The sequence below is a fragment of the Pelophylax lessonae genome (assembly GCF_965119305.1).
Source record: "Pelophylax lessonae genome assembly, chromosome: 5".
Lineage (NCBI taxonomy): Eukaryota > Metazoa > Chordata > Amphibia > Anura > Ranidae > Pelophylax > Pelophylax lessonae.
The window spans coordinates 136240305-136259060 of record NC_138772.1 but is presented as its reverse complement, the minus strand read 5'-3'; the positions used below and the strand labels follow the sequence as shown (position 1 = coordinate 136259060).

General features: G+C 36.9%; 1 protein-coding gene across 1 annotated transcript in view; it reads left to right on the top strand.

The window, feature by feature from the left end:
• SKAP2 (src kinase associated phosphoprotein 2) overlaps positions 1-18756 on the top strand; it is a 385859-nt gene that overhangs the window by 118627 nt on the left and 248476 nt on the right. Inside the window, exon 4 of the mRNA XM_082259466.1 lies at positions 4344-4442. Within this exon, the coding sequence (XP_082115592.1) occupies positions 4344-4442 (99 nt within the window). The remainder of the gene's footprint in view (positions 1-4343; positions 4443-18756) is intronic.

Sequence of the window (18756 nt, the reverse complement as noted above, 5' to 3'; positions counted from 1 at the left end):
CCTGTCAATGCCTATTACTGTCACAAGGGATGTTTACATTTCTTCTGACAGCAATAAAAGTGATCAGAATTTTTTTTTCAAAGGGACAGTGTAAAAATAAAAAAGATAAAATAAAATAGCAGAAGTTCGCTTCTGCTTGCACGCAGAAGCGAACTCACTCATATGTAAGTCGCGACTGTAAACGTAAACAGTGTTCAAACCACACATGTTAGGTTTTACCACGATCATTAGAGTGAGAGCAATAATTCTAGTACAAGATCACCTCTGTAACTGGTAACTTGTAGAAATTTTTAAAGTGTCGCCTGTGGAGATTTTTAAGTACCGCAGTCTGTGCACAATTTTAAAGCATGGCATGTTAGGTATATATTTACTCAGCCTAACATCATCTTTCATATTATACAGAAAAATTGGGCTAACTTTACGTTTTTTTTTTTTAATTCATGAAAGTGTATTTTTTATGTCAAGAAATTGCATTTGAAAGACCACTGCGCAAATACCATGTGACATAAAATATTGCAACAATCGCCATTTTATTCTCTAGAATCTCTGATAAAAATATATATATATATAATGTTTGGGGGTTCTAAGTAATTTTCCAGCAAAAAATATGGATTTCAACTAGTAGGCAACAAATGTCAGAAAAAGGCTTAGGCATGAAGGGATTAAAGGAAGTCTGTCATTAGAAGTACATAGGCTGACATTGCTGCTGCGATGTTTACTTCCCAAAATATTGCCCTGGAGTGTAGCTGTTTAGAATTAGAGGTAGATAGAAGTGCCCTGGAGCTTCCAAAACCCAATAATTTCCCTTTACATGTGCCTTAATGATTATTTCATATACTCTTCATTCTCTAAACACTAATTGTGCATTAATAGGACATTCATTCCCCGATCCAGTTTTTATGTGCTTTATGAACAGAACAACAAATGTATGAATAGATTTATTACTGCTTGTGGCAATGTCACATGACCAACCTTTCACAAATTCCCAGTTCAGGAAGTTTATGACTTTGTACCAAGGTTACTGATATACAACATTTGTTTTTATTTTGCTTGTTGTTCATAAGTCATTATTGTAATCTTTTATTTTCAATATTTAAGCAATTTCAGAAAAAAAAAACTGGCAGTGCCATTTCTACAAAATGATGACAAACTCATACATTATTTTGTCCTAGTGCAACCTAGACAAGCAGAGGTAGAAAAACCTGTCCATACAATTGTTGTGTTTGCATTCATGGTTAGCCAGATGCATCAAGAACAACTTGAAAATGATGACAGAGTTTAATTATGACTTGCAAACACAACTGTCCCCTTTTACTAGATGGAACTGTGCCACAGGGTGACTTTCCAAACCTGGATGATACATAACTTCAATACATTTCATTATCAGCTGCAGGCTAATATTTTTTAAAAGGCTTTAGCAGATAGTCTAAAATACAAATGTGGTCTATTAATTATGAAGCAGAATTATGTAGACATCTGCTTTGTTCAAATTATAATACATTAGTGTATTAAAGCAATTCTCTCACATGTAAAGTAAGATTACGGTGCTGTAAAACATTTATATATAATACAGAACTCATTTTTACTCACTGCTGTCACCTGGCGCTACATACTGCCCATTGCCCTGACCTGCTCGCTGTCCTGCACTGCTTTTATATACGTCTCACTGTCCCACAATGCCACTATATGCAGCTGTACTGTCTACTGTCATATACTGATTATTGAACATCGATTCCATTACATACTGCTCACTGCTCATTGCCCTGCCACTACATACAGAATCTGACCTGCTCTGGACTGCCACTAGGTACTGTGCATGGCCCTGCATTCTTTTTTTAACTACTACATACATACTGCTCACTGCTATGCACTCTCCTACAGCCACATGCCACATACTCCTTAGCTATGGGCTGCCATTCTATACTGCTCAATGCCTTACCTTGTATACTGTTTATTGTACATTCTCTATATTCTGCTCTGCACTAACACTAGCACCCAGCAGGAGAGGAGGAGGGGCCCTGTTCTGTAGACAGTATGGGGCCCAATGACTTCTAATGGCATGCCTTCATATAATGTTTGTCACAAGGAGTACAAAACCCAAAGTCTTAAAACAAATTTGTTGCGGGACCCAGAGTAAAGAATCAATGTATATACAGTATATTGAGAGCTCCAAACATCCTTCCATGGACCCAATTTTTTTCATGATAAGTTGGTTCATATCAGATAAAAACCCAACATGTCTTGGGTGTCCAACAGGCTCCCCCTTTATCAGGGCTACAAAACAATATAAAAGTCATTAATATAAAAATGCATATGTATAAAATACATATGCACATAAAAGATAGTTGGTATAAAAGTCAAGGGGTATATACTCAATATATTGTCCTGCTTTTGTTGAGACAAATTCAGTGCAATTCAGTGGATTCAGCTATTATTTGCAAATGGGTATATACCCCTTGACTGCTTGACTTTTATATCTATCATTTTTTTTTTGCATATTTTTATAATAATTACTTTTTTATTCGCATTTGTTTTGTAGCCCTGATGAAGGGGGGAGTCTAGTGGGTCCACAAAAAAACAAAGGGCAATGATCCTGGAGGTGGCATACATGTTAACTAGTTGTTACACAGAACATTTTATTATTATTATTTCAGGCATTTATACAATCTGACAATTCATTCAGCTCTTCTTACATATTATATGTTCACATTGGTCTCTACCCTCAAGGAGCTTCCTGTCTAAGGTTCCTCTCTTACTTGTATACATACACACATACCATGGCCAGTTTATACAGGAGCCAGTTAAAGCTGAAGTTTTGTAAGGATACTTTTGCACAGTTACGTTGGCCCTGCTTGGTGTGCATGTGCCATAACTTACCAATCTTCTGCGAAGCTGGAAATCACTGCAGTAGTCACTGCTACTACAGGGATCACGGCTAACTTCTGGGTACTGTGCCGAGTGGTTGTCCTGCTGCTTGGTGAAAGATTGTGATGCTACTGTCCTGCCACTCCACCTTGTCCAATCAAAGAACGCTTTACAGGACCTGTGAGTGAGCAACCTCCTGTGTTCAGTAAGCAGCAGGGCAGCCTATTGGTATGGTACTCGTAAGCTAGTGATGACTACTACTGTACATTGATTTTCAGATTCTACAGGGATCAGACAGGTATGGCACATGCATATGTATATTGATCTAAGCTGGACCAATGTAACTATGTAAGAATACCCATACTTAAACTTCAGTTTTAACCTACTGGTATGTCATAGAGTGTGGGAGGAAATCAGAGGAAAACTTAAAATTTAAAAAAAATTCCCACTCCTACTTCTTTTTCTCTGTGATGCCATGGAGTGGTCTTCAATACTGCAGAGAGCACTACTTATAAAGTCAGGACTGGTAATCTTGTACTGTGAGCCAACACCGACATGTTTATGCACCCTCAAGGTGCATGTACATGACGTCCTGGGTTCAAAGGAAATAGGTTGAATGACGCTAGCTGTTAAATAATGAGTGGTCGGAGGGTTAGCCTATGAGGTGCAGCGCCCAAGGCAAGGTGAGTATTGCTCTGAGAGCTACTTTGTGTATACAGACCTCAAATACACAGCAGATCATATGGTCCACATTTAGGTCATGTGACCCGGTGTATACATGCATTGTTACACTTTATTATGACTGTATCTCGTTTTTATGGATTGTTTTTAATATCTAATAAATATGAACTCTTTTTATATTTTATTTATATTCTCCTGTTGATTTGGAGGCACATTTAAATCCCCAAATCCAGGTTTGATAGATACATTTCCACCTGTGTCTTTTCCCCTCCTTACCCTCAATAGTCCACTGCCGTACCTGTATACATTATAATTTACTTTACCCTAGGGGACGGTGCCAGTAATTTTATATACAGACTATCTCTCCCCATACACTTTTGAGCATTACTCTGAGAGCTACTTTACATATACAGACCTCAAATACTTCAGTTTGGGGTGTACATTTAGCAAGAGTAAATATCTTAAATGTATGTGCAGACTGCATTTATGTAACCAAAAATAAGTGAACAATAAAGTAATAGGTAAACAAACCTGCTGGAGCTAATACATCTCATCACCTTATGTGAACCTAAAATTGCATAAGGTGCAACATTTATAGGAGTTTTTAAAGATAATTACAAACTGTAACAATTTTATTTTATTAAATGTTAAAATTTACCAAATTTAAAATTGTACGTTACATTTACAAATACTACCCTAAAGGTTGTTGTGAATATCTAGAACATGCAAATCTGTTCGCCCTGGTTAATAAGTGATCTTTGCAAGTAGTAGCAACTTTTATTTTTTTTTTCCTATAGGAGAGTTTGAGGATCTGGACGAGGAGGGGTTTCCTCAGCCTCCTGATAATACTTCTTTGGCCTCTGATCGTGATAAGGATGATGAGTTCTCCTCTGAGGGTAAGCACCTATTTATCTTTCAATATATGTGGCTCTTTTCCGCAAATGTGTGCAATGGGATTCATATAAATATAATACAGTGTTTGGGAAAACACAGAGATAACATACAACCAGCTTTTATTTTAGTCATTCTCTTTTTGCAGTAAGGAACTGAAGAGCTCCCTCTAGTGGTATTTATATATTGCATAGAAATATTTATTTGCTGCTTATGTTTAGTTTATTTTAGTCTGAGTTTGTTTCATTTCGTTTTGTGACTTCCCCATATCTGCTTCCTAATACATTTTTCAAATAAATGAATAGCAGTAATAAATCAATAAATGTTGCTTGACAAATTAAAATTTTCTTCTATTAAAATAGTTTTTTATTATTTTTTAGGTAGTCTAGATTTCTCAATTAAACTATAAAGGATTGAAAATAATTGCCTAGCTCTAAAAAAACATAAAAACTGCAAATTAAAGAATGCAATAATTTAATAACGGAGAAAAAATGTTATGGTTTTTTTGACAGTATTTACGTCCATATTAAATCAAACAAGAAAATCTACTTATTTTCAATTTACTTACAGTAAATTATGTTTCACAAAAGTTTATACTGTGCAGAAATTAAAAAAAAAAAAAAGATGTATTTAAGACTTTGTCGAACCTTTTTTGAAATGTTAAAAAAAAAATTCCAATGAAATACTGTCTGTTGCAAGGGCATTATCTAAATAAAATAAAATATAAAATATGCAAATTCTATATATTGTAAAACATTTCAGGAAAATATTCTGAACTATACTTTGATAAATAGTGCTCTAGTTTGGAGAATAATATTTGGCTCTAGAAAGTTATTGCACTGACATCTTATTTTTCTCTTTTCTAAACGTCAGTAATGGATTATGCTGTATATGTAGAACCATTTAGGAAAATTTAGCAAATGATATTTTGCAATAACTTCCATGGGTATTGTATGTACGCTCCCGCGATTTAATTACATGCATTGAGTGGAGGCATTATAAGTTGGTTATAAAGTTATGAATGAGTAATGCTTTGTGACATGATATGATGATCAAGCAGGGCCTTTCTGTCTCTCAGTACAATTGGCAAACTAAAATATGCTTCACACAGCAACACAGCACTCAAGGTTTTATGTTATCCAGATCATTCCCGTTGGATACATAAATTGCCTTTATGGGTTATAAAATTATGTCTATTGCAGAGCAGCAATAAGTGAACTGCATGCAAGTGTAATAAATACAGTGCTCAGCGATTCAGAGAGGTGTATTCTATCATCTTCAGGACTTCACCCCTATATTTGGGAACATTTAGTATATTCCATCGTGTTGTGTCCAAAAATATATTTTACTTTGCTAGATTGTTACACTGTTTTCTTTTAAAAGAGTATTACAAAGTGCTACACTAAAATAAATCATTGGATATTCACTGACTAAATTTCCGAAGAAAAGGAGGATGATATCCTGTTCATCGAAAGTTTCTAAAACAAGCCAAAGTTAGTAATAATTTCCTAAAATTCTATAATGATATTCTGATCATTAAACCATGCATCTTATAGAAATTAGAACAGGTGGACTCTAACCTTAAAGTGCCATGAGCAGATTATGAGGCCTATTAAATAACACAAAGGAAAAACCAATGATGTACTCCTTCTCATAGCAACCAATTGTAAATCAAGCCTTATTACTTATTCTAGTAATTAAAATGTTAACTGCTGACCTATATTAGGCTGCTCTGGGCAGATGTATGTGATTCCTCTTTTCACCATCCCATGCTACACACTCAACCAATCTAGAGATTAAAAATTTAGAAGGTGTTTTATGCCGCATGTCAGCTGTAATGTTGGGTTTTCATAAGTCAGTCACCGTTACTTCTGCAATTTTTTTTAGAAACTATATTAAATAAAAGTTAATATTTGCCTCTTAATTCTATTATGCATTTGTCAATTAATGTTAAAGACGTTCAGTCGCAGATTGCAGATCTCTTCGGAAAGCAATTTATTTTATTTTTTTCCCAGTCCACGTGAATTTTCGATTAGGTATAGCAGGCAGAGTTTTAACGAGTGAAACAAAATTAGCCCAGGTCGTGGCAAGGTCTGTTATTACATCTTATTTTTATTTTGTCCTTTTGACTCTCTGCTGTGTAGTTCATACCAACAAAAGTATATAAACTGATACATTATGAATGCTAAACATGATAAGTATTTTTCATAATGCTAATGTAATTTTTAAGGCACCAAAAAGGTCACATCCTTATATTTCTCTATGCATTAGGAATCTCCTGTTCTCTCTAATATTTCTCCCTCACTGTTACTCTGGTTCAAAAGTTCACCCCGTTCCCCAATGGCCACCTAATTTTCTAGATATTCCCTGAAGCCATATGTGTTTGGGTTTCTTTATGGATTATTAGGTACTGTAGGAAAGTCAAATAAGTTATATCTTATAATGAAAGCTGGCACACTTCAGTTCAGTGATGCTTAGACTTGATTGCTACTTGCAATTATCATAGTATATGGATAAAAGAATCAGATTTACATGGCAGACAGTGAGAGCAAAATAAATAATAATAATAATAATAATAATAATAATAATAATAATAATAAAAATATATTTTTAAAATATATATAAGATAGATAGATAGATAGATAGATAGATAGATAGATAGATAGATAGATAGATAGATAGATAGATAGATAGATAGATAGATAGATAGATAGATAGATAGATAGATAGATATTTTTTTCTTTGGGATTTTCTTTTAAATTCACAGTGGATTTTGATGCTAATGACCAATGGTCTCCAATATACCAAAAAAAATAACGTTTTTATAATATTATCTTTTTGTTTATTCTTTTTGTCTGAAAGGTGTTCACTACTTTCATACAGAGGAGGAAAAATGTACTTTAGATTTTAATTTTTTTGTTTGAGTTATTTTTGATGTATAAATGTCAGTATTTATAAGCATCACTTGTATTGTGGTGTCAGTGTTTTTGCCTACTAATCTTCATGGCTACCTCTAATGACTCTCAACACATTAATATAGACTTAAAATAAATTCCTGAAGAAGAAATAAAAATAAAAATTTAGTGACTGGACTGATAAAAAAAAATGTAAATTAAATTGTTGTCAAATCATATAGAATTTAAAGGAAATTAACATTGATGATATATTAAAAGGCATAATTTTCGTAAGTAACAAATTTTAATTTAATTGACTTTTTCCTACTACTTAGTATTACAGACTGTCTGCATTGTTACGTAACAGCAAGCCCCCAAAAATATTGTCTACAATTTAATAAAGAAAAATTTTTTGTATGAAAAACGTGATGTAAATATGTAATGTAACGGTAGGGGTCATGCCTGACAGCCAATGTCACTTTAATGTATTTTTTTTTTAAGGGTTTTTCTTCTTCTCCTATTTTATTTATCTATTGCAGGTACTTATATAGCACCGATAAATTACACAGTATATAATGTACTTTTACATAAGTCCCTGTCCTCAAAGAGCTTACAATCTAAGGTCCCTAACTTGCAAGGGCCAATTTAGACAGGAGCCAATTAACCTACCAGCATGTCTTTGGAGTTTGGGAGGAAACCGGAGTATCCGGAGGAAACCCACGCAAGCACCGGGAAAACATGCAAACTCTAGGCAGCTTCCATAGTTACTAACAGGTTACTTTGAGTCCAAAGATAGAGTTGCATGAATATAATTTACATAAGCAATGAAGCCCTTTGAAGGTATAGCAAGTTAAAATGCACTGTTATAAAAAGAAAAGGAAAGTTCCACTTCCACACATACAAAACTAATAATAGCCTTGGAAAATGTTGCTTTTGCACATCCAGGGAATCACATTATTGCACCATATAAATAAGGGTAACAGTAGCCATCCTGTCAATAGTAATAAAGTTAGGGGCTACAATGCCCCTCAGTGTAACTAGATCCTCGATCTTCTGGGAAGTTTAATCTTTTATAGAAACAAATGTCCTTTCTACTTGCCATTAGTTATCCTTCTCCTGCTTCAACGGCTTTAATTATGTGATGTATTCACTTATGATGAGAAGAGAATTCACAGAGGGAGGCATGTAACAGACAGATAATCAGAGACCAGCCACACTCCGGCTGCTACCATATACAGTACACTTCAACATCCTTCCAAGGGTTAAATCCGTACCACTGTTCCCATCCCAGTCCTCTCCTATGGATGATTTGTCACTCATAGATGTACTGTGAACTCCTCTAGTAGAAATTAATGATCTGTTTCTTTTTTCTGTTTAGTCATTTACCTGTTTCATTAGATTTACAAAATATTTTTTGTTTCGGCAGTAACAACAATTTATGGCTTTTTTTTATTGCTTTGATTTTATTTTTTTTAATTTATTGCTCATGAAAGCAGCAAAACATAAATTGTGTAGATTTTCTTAAAGCGGATATTACAATAAGTACAGCATAAGTAAAAACTTCCTAAAGAAACAGTTGAGTAAAGAAAAACAATTTACTATTTATGTATTTTTTACCCCCTGCTAAATCTGACACATTTCTACACGCAATATATTGAGCTTCTAACTTCATTTAGAAAATGCAGACCTCCCATTCTGCCCTCCGCCTGCCTCCCGAGAGATAGCTATCCTGGCCATTGGATGGTTTCCTAATGCTGTAGATTGTCATCTGGCTGCAGAGTTGGTCATCACAATATGTCCATCTTTGCATGCTTCAGATGGTTCCAGCATATTCTGGTTGCAAAAATGAAGACTGGAGTATGTGTATGTATAGGACTAGAGATCGACTATAACAACTATTATGCTGTGGGTACAAAGCTATGTGACACAGGGCCTTGTCAAAAACGTTATATTATATATTACTTTCTCCATAATAGATCATTTTTGAAATATGTGCATTATAAATACTTAGATTAACCACTTGACCTCCGGAAGATTTACCCCTTTCATGACCAGGCCATTTTTTGCGATACGGCACTGCGTTACTTTAACTGACGTGTGGACATGTGACAATTTACCCAAATAAAATTTATGTCATTTTCTTTTGGTGGTATTTGATCACCACTGCTTTCTTTATTTTTTTTTTTGTTCACTATAAACAAAAAAAGACTGATAATTTGGGAAAAAAAAACAATATTTTTTACTTTCTGCTATAAAACATATCTAATAAAAAAATTCCATCTAATCTGTTCATAAATGTAGGCCAAAATGTATTCTGCTTGGTAAAAAAAAAATCCCAATAAGTGCATATTGATTGGCTTTACGCAAACGTTATAGCGTCTACAAAATATGGTATATATTTATGGAATTTTTAAAAACATTTTTATATTAGTAATGGCGGCAGTCATCGGACACTAACTGACACTTTTAACACTTTGCAGGAACCAGTGACACTAATACAGTGTCTTCTAGATTGTAACTCTAACGAGCAGGGCCCTCTGATTCCTTGTGTATTGAATTGTAGTGTAACTGTATTGTCTTCCCCCACACTGTAAAGCGCTGCACAAACTGCTGGCGCTATATAAATCCTGTATAATAATAATAATAATACAGTGATCAGTGCTAAAAATATACACTGTCACTGAACTAATGACACCGGTTCAGAAGGGGTTAAACATCTAGGGCGATCAAAGGGCTACCTGTGTGCCTAGCCAGTGTTTTTGTGTACTGTGCAAGGTGATTTTACTAGGTGAAGAGATGGTTTTGTTCCCTGTTTTGCAGAAACACAAAATCCATCCCTTTCCCCCTGTCAGAATAGAGATCTGCCTATGTAAATATCTTTTGTGTTTTACAGAGGATCGGTGGTTGCTGGAGGGCATCCAGTTCTTGGCACCCACAGTTTGGCTTCTGCTGTGATATAGCACATGCACCCCCTGCAGGCGGATGTGCAGAATCACATACATATACATAATCCTGCACAGTTGAGCCGCCCTGTGGCAGTAAATCTGCTATGGTGCAGTTTTGAAGTGGTTCATTTAAAAAAACCTTTTTCCACACTTAGGGCATAGCACATCTCTACAAGCAGAGGTCTCCCCAAGAATGATAGGCATCTCCAAGTCTTCTGTAGTACTGGGACCTTCTGCTGTTTCTTGGGTAACTTGCTCCATTGACTGTAGTGACACACACAGTAATAACAAGCAGATCTAATGCTTTAAAGAGCTGCCTATTTCCTCCTAAGGGAGTCCTAAATGTCCCAATCCTTGTTTGGGTATAGCATCAGTTTTATAAGGGAGGCATCGGGCCATGTATGGCCACCCACATGCTTTCAACAGCTACCATATTAGATATAGTAACTAATATGCTATTGAACTTAGCCATCATGTAAGCATTACATCTGGAAATTCCCCTTCCTGGAGTTTCTTGTAATCCTAAAATGAGGCAGGGTAAGTTTGTTCTTCCTCTGTTTTTACCAGGCTGACCTATAAAATCAAGGGTTGCAAAGGTTAATAACGTTTTTTTCTGGACTTTATATTAGCCTGAAATGAGTTCACAGTGAAAATACATCATATATACACTTAAAATTCACGTCCACTTGAAGTGGCCTTGGGTGCTTTTATTGTTGACACCGCTGACAAGTCACACACTTACATTCCCTTTATGTATAATAAAATGTGTTCTGTGTATAACTTATATATACTTATATCCTATAGCAATTACCACAACACTCCAGTTATCCCATCAGTATGTTTAAGAAAAAACACTCAGTTAAAGTGGTATTAATCCCAAAACCAAAAATGTATTCTTTTTTAGCTTACCAATCATTAGATGTGGTGGCTGCATTAGTTTTCTTGTTTAGGCTTTCTTCCCCCTGTTTTTACCTGGTGAACTGGCCAGTAACACACCTACTGGATGAATGAGCACAGGAGGACCTTTGGATAGCAGTATTGTTGTCAACCTGGGGGGGGGGGGGGGGTACAGGTAGGGTGGATGTACTAGCAGATTCAGATACACTTCACATATTGAAGCCAAACTCCAGCTAGCACTTTATAAGCAGGCACAGCAAACCGATTTTATGGGATAAAGGTTTTACCTAAGTAAAGGTTGATCATTGAAAGCACCCCATCAGTGTTTCATAGATTGTCCTAACCCTCTGACTGCTAAATCTGCAGGACAGCTTGTTCTGTTGAAAGCGACAGAGCTACTGGCTGAATCACCAGGTGAAAAAAAAAAAAAGGCTACAAAAGAAAACAAATGCAGCCACCACATCTAAGAATTGGTAAGCTGCAATATAATAAATAGATTGATCTATTATTTAACCACTTACCGACCAGCCACGTAGACCTATGTCAGCTGACTTTAAGTGGTTGTACCGGGGTGATGCCTCTAGCTAGAGGCATCACCCCGGTGCTGTTTTTTTGGGCCGGTGGTCGGCTTTCCAGCGGTATTGACCGATGCGGCTTGGGAGCTGCTCGATCGTTGCCCCAGCGAGCGGGAGGGGACGTCTCCCCTCTCCTAAACTTTACTGTTTAGTTTTTTTTAAATGCAGTGAAATGTAATTTTTCGTAATTTTTAAAAAAAAATGGCATTTGAAAGACCGCTGCGCAAATACCGCGTGACAAAAAATATTGCAATGGCCGCCATTTTATTCTCCAGAGTTTTTGCTAAAAAAATATATATAATGTTTGGGGTTCTAAGTAGTTTTCTAGCAAAAATTACTGATTTTAACTTGTGAACAAAATGTGTCAAAAATGGGCTCGGTCCTTAAGTGGTTAAAAAACACATGTGTGCCATAGAATTAGTTCTGGGACAGATGGCATACAAACTCTCCACTGAAAAGAATAAAGATTGTGGCACATGTGCAGGAACAGTGGAATTTTGCAGTGAAGACTTCTTTAAAAGGCTGGGCGGTGCTGGGCATGCTGCCAGCAAAGATCTTGGTGAGGCCAGGAAAAGTGTGTGCTATGTCAGGGCTACTAGAGGTGGGCATCCAAGGCCACTAAGTATAGACCCACTAAAAGTGGACTTTTTTTAGCTTGAGAACTGGACTTGTATGGTAAGTGTTACAGGTTACACAGAACAAACTACAATGTACAGTATAATCATTCTAAACTTTCAGACATGTAAATAAGAGCGAATAACTTGATATTAATTATGTAATGAATGTGCATTGAGGTTTCCAAAATCATTTACATAGGTATAGTTTATTTATGTACATGGGGTCGCCATATTTGTGGATCAAACATGTAGGTGTTGCTTTCTGCTTTTCTAAATAGACCTAATTTATAGCGGGGAGCAAATACCAATATCCACGCTACATGGCAGTATTACTTCACACTACATCAATTTATTAAATTCATAAAATGCAGGTCGTGGTGTGGAGCCTGTGGTGTCGCATGATATTCTCTCTGCCTATAAAGTACATCACTGCTTTATAAATGTGTGTTCTTTTTTTTTTTTTTTTCCTTTACAGTGATTTGCCGTGTTAAACTTAATTCTGGATTAAGTGGCAAAGGCTTATAACCTATATTAGATTAGGACTGCAGTTTGTGTCCCAATTGGGGAGATCCCCCCTCATTTCCTCACTGAGACAGTAAAGCTGGGTACAACTGTGAGTTTTTTTTTTCATTAACCACTTAAGCCCCGGAAGATTTTACCTCCTTCCTGACCAGGGCCTATTTTGCGATTCGGCACTGCGTGACTTTAACTGACAATTGCGCGGTTGTGCAACGCTGTACCTAAACAAAATTGACGTCCTTTTTTTCCCACAAACAGAGCTTTCTTTTGGTGGCATTTGATCACCTGTGCGATTTTTTGATCATGCGCTATAAACAAAAAAAGAGCATCAATTTTGCAAAAATAACAATATTTTTCACATTTTTTTATATGAAATTCCCCCAAAAAATTTAAAAATCAAAATTTTTTAACATTTTCGGCCAATTTGTTTTATGCTACATATGTTTGGCAAAAAAAATTGCAAAAAGCGTATTTTGATTGGTTTGCGCAAAAGTTATCGCGCTTACTAACCAAGGGAAAGATTTTTGTCATTTTTGTTGTTTTTTTTTTAACGAGTAATGGCGGCGATCTGCGATATTTTTTTTGCGGGACTGCGACATTGCGGCGGACAGATCGGACCCTTGACTGACATTTTTGACACTTTTGGGGTTACTAGTGACATTACTGCAGTAATCAGTGCTATACATATGCACTGTTACTGTAAAAATGACACTGGCAGTGAAGGAGTTAACTGTATTGGAGAGGGAGGGGTTAAGTGTGTCCTAGGGGCGTGCTTCTAACTGTGATTGGCTGTGGCTACTAGTGTAAGAACAGAGGAAGAATGACAGGCGGCTTTGTTTACATTAGCCGCCTGCCTTTCTTCCGGTGTAACGGACGATCGCGAGTGCCTGGCGGAGGGCCTCCGGCGTTGCGCTCGCTCCCTAGACCCTCACAGGCTAGCGACGTAGCCCTACATCGCTTTGCCTGTGAGGGGCTGACTGCCGACGTAAATAGTCGTGCAGTGGTCGTCAAGCGGTTAAACCAATGAGCTAAACAAAAAAACTCAGATTCCTGCATCCACTCAAGCTATATGGATGTAGGGATTCTCCTTGCTATGCTATTGTATTCCTTACATCAAAATACAATTGATTAGTGGCTAATCAAATGCTGTTTTTCAAGCAGAACTATTCAACAGAAGCCGGCTGATGATTGGCTTCTTTTGAACAGAAAGGGCTACACACAGAATGAAATTCATCCGGTTCCTGCTACATAGGACAATTTTTAAATTGTGTGTGTCCCGGTAAAGAAAGGGGAATCTCCCCAACAAGGACACAGGCAGCAATCAAAACCAGACAGAACTTATAACCCTTCCCAAACTCCATCCAGAAATTTAAAAAAGTTTTGGTTGGCTTTTACCTTTACCTTTTATCTTTATATTTTTTGTTTACTATAAGGAAAGTCATTAAGACTGTAAAACCCTAGTACACACGGCCAAATGCCAGGCGACACCAGCCAGGTAAAACAAAATGACCGACATTCGGCCCGTGTGTACAACAGCCGGCCTGACAGAAGCCAGCCGTTTGGCCGGTTTCTGTCAGACAACCATCCTGGAAATCCAGCATTCAACTGTCTCCTGATTGGAATGTTCTGGGAGTTGGGCCGACCCCCTGTCAGAACACAACAGTTCAGCGGGGGAATCGCTGTACTAACTTTGGATAGTAAGTACAGAGGCTCCGACCGGAGCTGACAGTTGATCAAATGGAAAAATAGAGATCATGTTCTCATGACAGGATCTCCAAATTTGGAGGAAAAAAGGGAACTATAAATGGAAGGACTTTCTCGGTACCTCCAAGTATAATAAACAGATACAAATCAGAAAAAATTAAAATATACAAAATTTATTAGACATACAGTGTGGTTAAAATCCAAAGAAACATACAAGACATTAGTTTACAGACATATAGAATTTGTGTTGATACATAGCTGAGTAAGACCAAGCATTGGTTAATACTTATACACTTGAATGTGCTGAATCCTTTGGGATATCTATTTCTCTACATGTTTCGCGGTTACAATCCACTTCCTCAGGAGGATTATATTGTAGACACATTCTAAGGGTGTAAAAATATATACTGTAAGCTAAATTCAATACAGTACACAATGTAAAATTTCAACAAATACATTAGGATAATGATATAAGAAATGGGAAACAAAGTAAAAAAGGAAAAGGGGGAAAGAATATTGCAGCTCACCAAAAGAAGGCATATAGGGCACTCCGATCGGGTAACAAAAAACAAAAAATAAAATAAAATAATGTGTACCAGGCTTAAGAAGTCAACTGATATACAGAATTTATCTCTAAAACAATAGAATTGTAGATTACGTTCCCCTTCATTTTTTTCTTTTTTGTTTTTCTGAGGGTTCAGTTATGATATTATGTACCAACTATGTCACTATTTAAAGATTTTCATTTGCTTGTGCAACATGAAGAATAAATCCGTCATTCAAAAAATAAATTAGACCTTAAATAACAGTACGGTTACAGAAAAGTGTTAAGCTGCCAGATCACCTAGACTAAACATTTCTATTCAAAAATCTGCATTAGCTGCAGTTGCCTAGTAAAATCTGTATAGATGAATAAGAAATAGATTAATCATCGGGTAGCTTTATGAAGTATATACTTGCTCTTTGGCTTCATTATAAATGCTGCATCGTAAACCAGTTTATGAAGCTTTCTAAGTAAAACCTTTAAGACATTGGTGATATTTTTCAGGTGTCTCAGAGGAGGGCATCAGGAGGTGTAGGCATACATTACCTTTATTGAGAGGCAGACGGTCACATCCCCAGCATGAAAGATTCACTCTACCCAAACAGAAGGTTAACCTATGGCTGGCTACTCAAGCTAGTGAGAACATATCACCATAAAATCACAGACTAACCCAAATAGGCTGCAAATATCATTTAAGAAAGAGCAAAGCTATGTCTCCTACAGTGTATAAGTCATTTGCTCTTGCTTCTGCAGCAAGCATTTAGGTTTCAGCAACATTTCAGGGTTTTTATGGCAAAGGCAAGAAGTGATATTGCAGCACCGGTGTCTTGCTTTCAGTTCCCACCAATAAACACTAACTCTTTTAAACTTGCATGTTCTTCCCATGTTTGCATGGATTTCTGCTTGGGTGTTCCAATTAGCTCCATCAATCTAAAAATATAATACTTAGATTTGAGCTTCTATTTAGCTTGGCGCCAATGTGTCTGTATGAGTTTGACAGAGACATTAGATTGCAGGCTTCTTTGGCACTAGAAAAAATATGTGAATGGTTCACTGTTGTGTAAAATACTAAGGCCAACGCAATATAAATGGATAAACTTAAAGAGGACTGGTACTATGGAAGCTTTGCCCAAAAAAAGGCAAGCATTGGGTAAAGGATTAGTCAACAGTATTCAGTTATGGAATTGTAAGGGTGCAAAACGCGACAATTGCCCTGTCCCCCCACCAGAAGAAGAGGCTCTCTGTACAAAAATATAATAATTACATTTTTTTTTTTAAATTATATTGGGGAGCAATATTTTTCCTGTAATCACCAGAAAACATGTTTACTCTAGTATATTTAATAAGATTTTAAAAAATGTTGGTGAGTGAAGTGAACCAAGCATAGAGCACTTATGGAAGGAGGCCTGTGACTGCATGTGTGGATGCACGCAGAACCTCATAAGGACGTTGTGTCATGCATTATTAAAATGTGTTACTGTCGTTGGGAAATGAAACAATTCCATAGTTATCAATTAGTTCGCAAGAAAAAAAGTTAACTACTATTATCAGTCCCTACCCCTAAAGTTGCTCTTGGGATAATTTTTTTTGACCACTTCCCGCCCGCAGACGTCCTGGGCTTTGAGTGGGGATATCTGAATGATGGGTGCAGCTGCAGGCATCATTCAGATATCATTTTTTTCAGCTGGTGATTTCCTGCACAGTAAGAACCTGTTAAGCCGCTTAACTGTTCTTAAAGGCGGCGGTAGGGGAAACCCCCTCACACTGCCGGTGTTTCTACCGGTTCACTGATCGCACCAGAATCTGCCAGCAGCAGAAGTTTACCATAGAGACTACCAAGGACATCACGCCAGCCTGGCAGTTGTGAATACTGCCGTGTTCTCGGCTGAGATCGTGCTTTTTTTTTTAATCTTTTCAGCCTGGGGGAGAGATGTGGGCTCTTATTGACCCCAGATCTCTCCATAAAGAGGACCTGTCATGCCCTATTCCTATTACAAAGGATGTTTACATTCCTTGTAATTGGAATAAAAGGGATAAAAAAGAAATAAAAAAATTAAAGGGAAAGTGTAAAAAAAATAAATAAAAATAAAATAAACAATGTAAAGTGCCCCCGTCCCCACGTGCTTGTACACAGAAGCAGTCCCGCCCAGATATGTAAACGGCATTCAATCCACATATGTGAGGTATATCTGTGAAGGTTAGAGTGAGGGCAACAATTCTAGCCCAAGACCTCCTCTGTAAATCTAAACAGGTAACCTGTAAAACAATTTAAAACATTCCCTTTAGAGATTTTTAAGTATTGAAGTTTGGCACCATTCCACGAGTGTGCGCAATATTAAAGCATGACACGTTAGGTATCTATTTACTCGGTGTAACATCATCTTTCACAATACAAAATTTGGCTAACTTTAGTGTTTTTTTTTTTTTTTTTATGTAATTCATAAAAAAACTGTATAAAAAAAAAAAATGCATTTGAAAAATTGCTGCGCAAATACCAAGTGACATAAAAAGTTGCAATTTTATTCGCTAGGGTCTCTACTAAAAAACATATACAAAGTTTGGGGGTTTTGGGTAATTTTCGAGCAAAAAAATGATTTTTTCATGTAGGCGCGGAGTGCCAGAATTGGTCTGGTATGGAAGTGGTTAATATGTATTTAATGGATTTAAAATAAGATGCCCTTTCACAGTGAATACTGATGTTTATTGGGTGGCAAACATTTTTTTTATGTTTTAAAAATCTAAGGGCTCTTTCACACGGCCGCTCCGTGTGAAAGCTCCGCTACGGGATTTTTTTTTTTCACGGAGCTGATGACATTTGTGTCATCCGCTCCATATGTCCGCATATCATCCCATCCGTTTGCGGATGATATACGGACATAATGTAAGTCTATGGGGATTGCGGATATCAGCGGATGACACCGCTGACATCCGATTTTCCTTCCTTTCCGTTTTTTGAACGGAGGAAAAATAGGGTTCTGTTCCGTTCCAAAAAACGGAACAGAACTGAAAGGAGGAAAATCGGATGTCAGCGGATGGTATTCCGCTGACATCCGCAATGCCATAGACTTACATTATGTCCGCAAATCATCCGCAAAAAAATAGGATGATTTGCGGACACACGGAGCGGCCGTGTGAAAGAGCCCTAATAGAAAGCAACATTAAAAGGACTGTATGAGATAAGACAATAGTCATTTATTTTTATTTATCTGTTGCCATTGTTGGTAACCACATGTTGTCAGACTATTAATTTTCCAGTAGTGCTATAGTTATGGGCTAACAGTATTATAACAGCACAACAATATGTACAACACACAGATTTTGAATTGAAGTCATTGCAAATCATATTCAGTGGTGTATTTAGGTTTTGTGCTGCCCTAGGCCTGACTAAACGTGTGCACCCCCTATCTTAAATATGACCCACCTTTTTCTGTAAAGGCCACACCCCTTCCTGTTTATGACCTTCCCTGTCATCTGTAAACCACAGACCACAGCCACAGTCTATCAGTGTAGCCTCATCAGTTCCCATAAGTTCAGCCTCATCAGTGCCCATCAGTGCAGCCTTTATCAGTGCCCATCAATGCAGCATATCAGTGCTGGCTTATCAGTGCAGCCTCATTAGTGCCC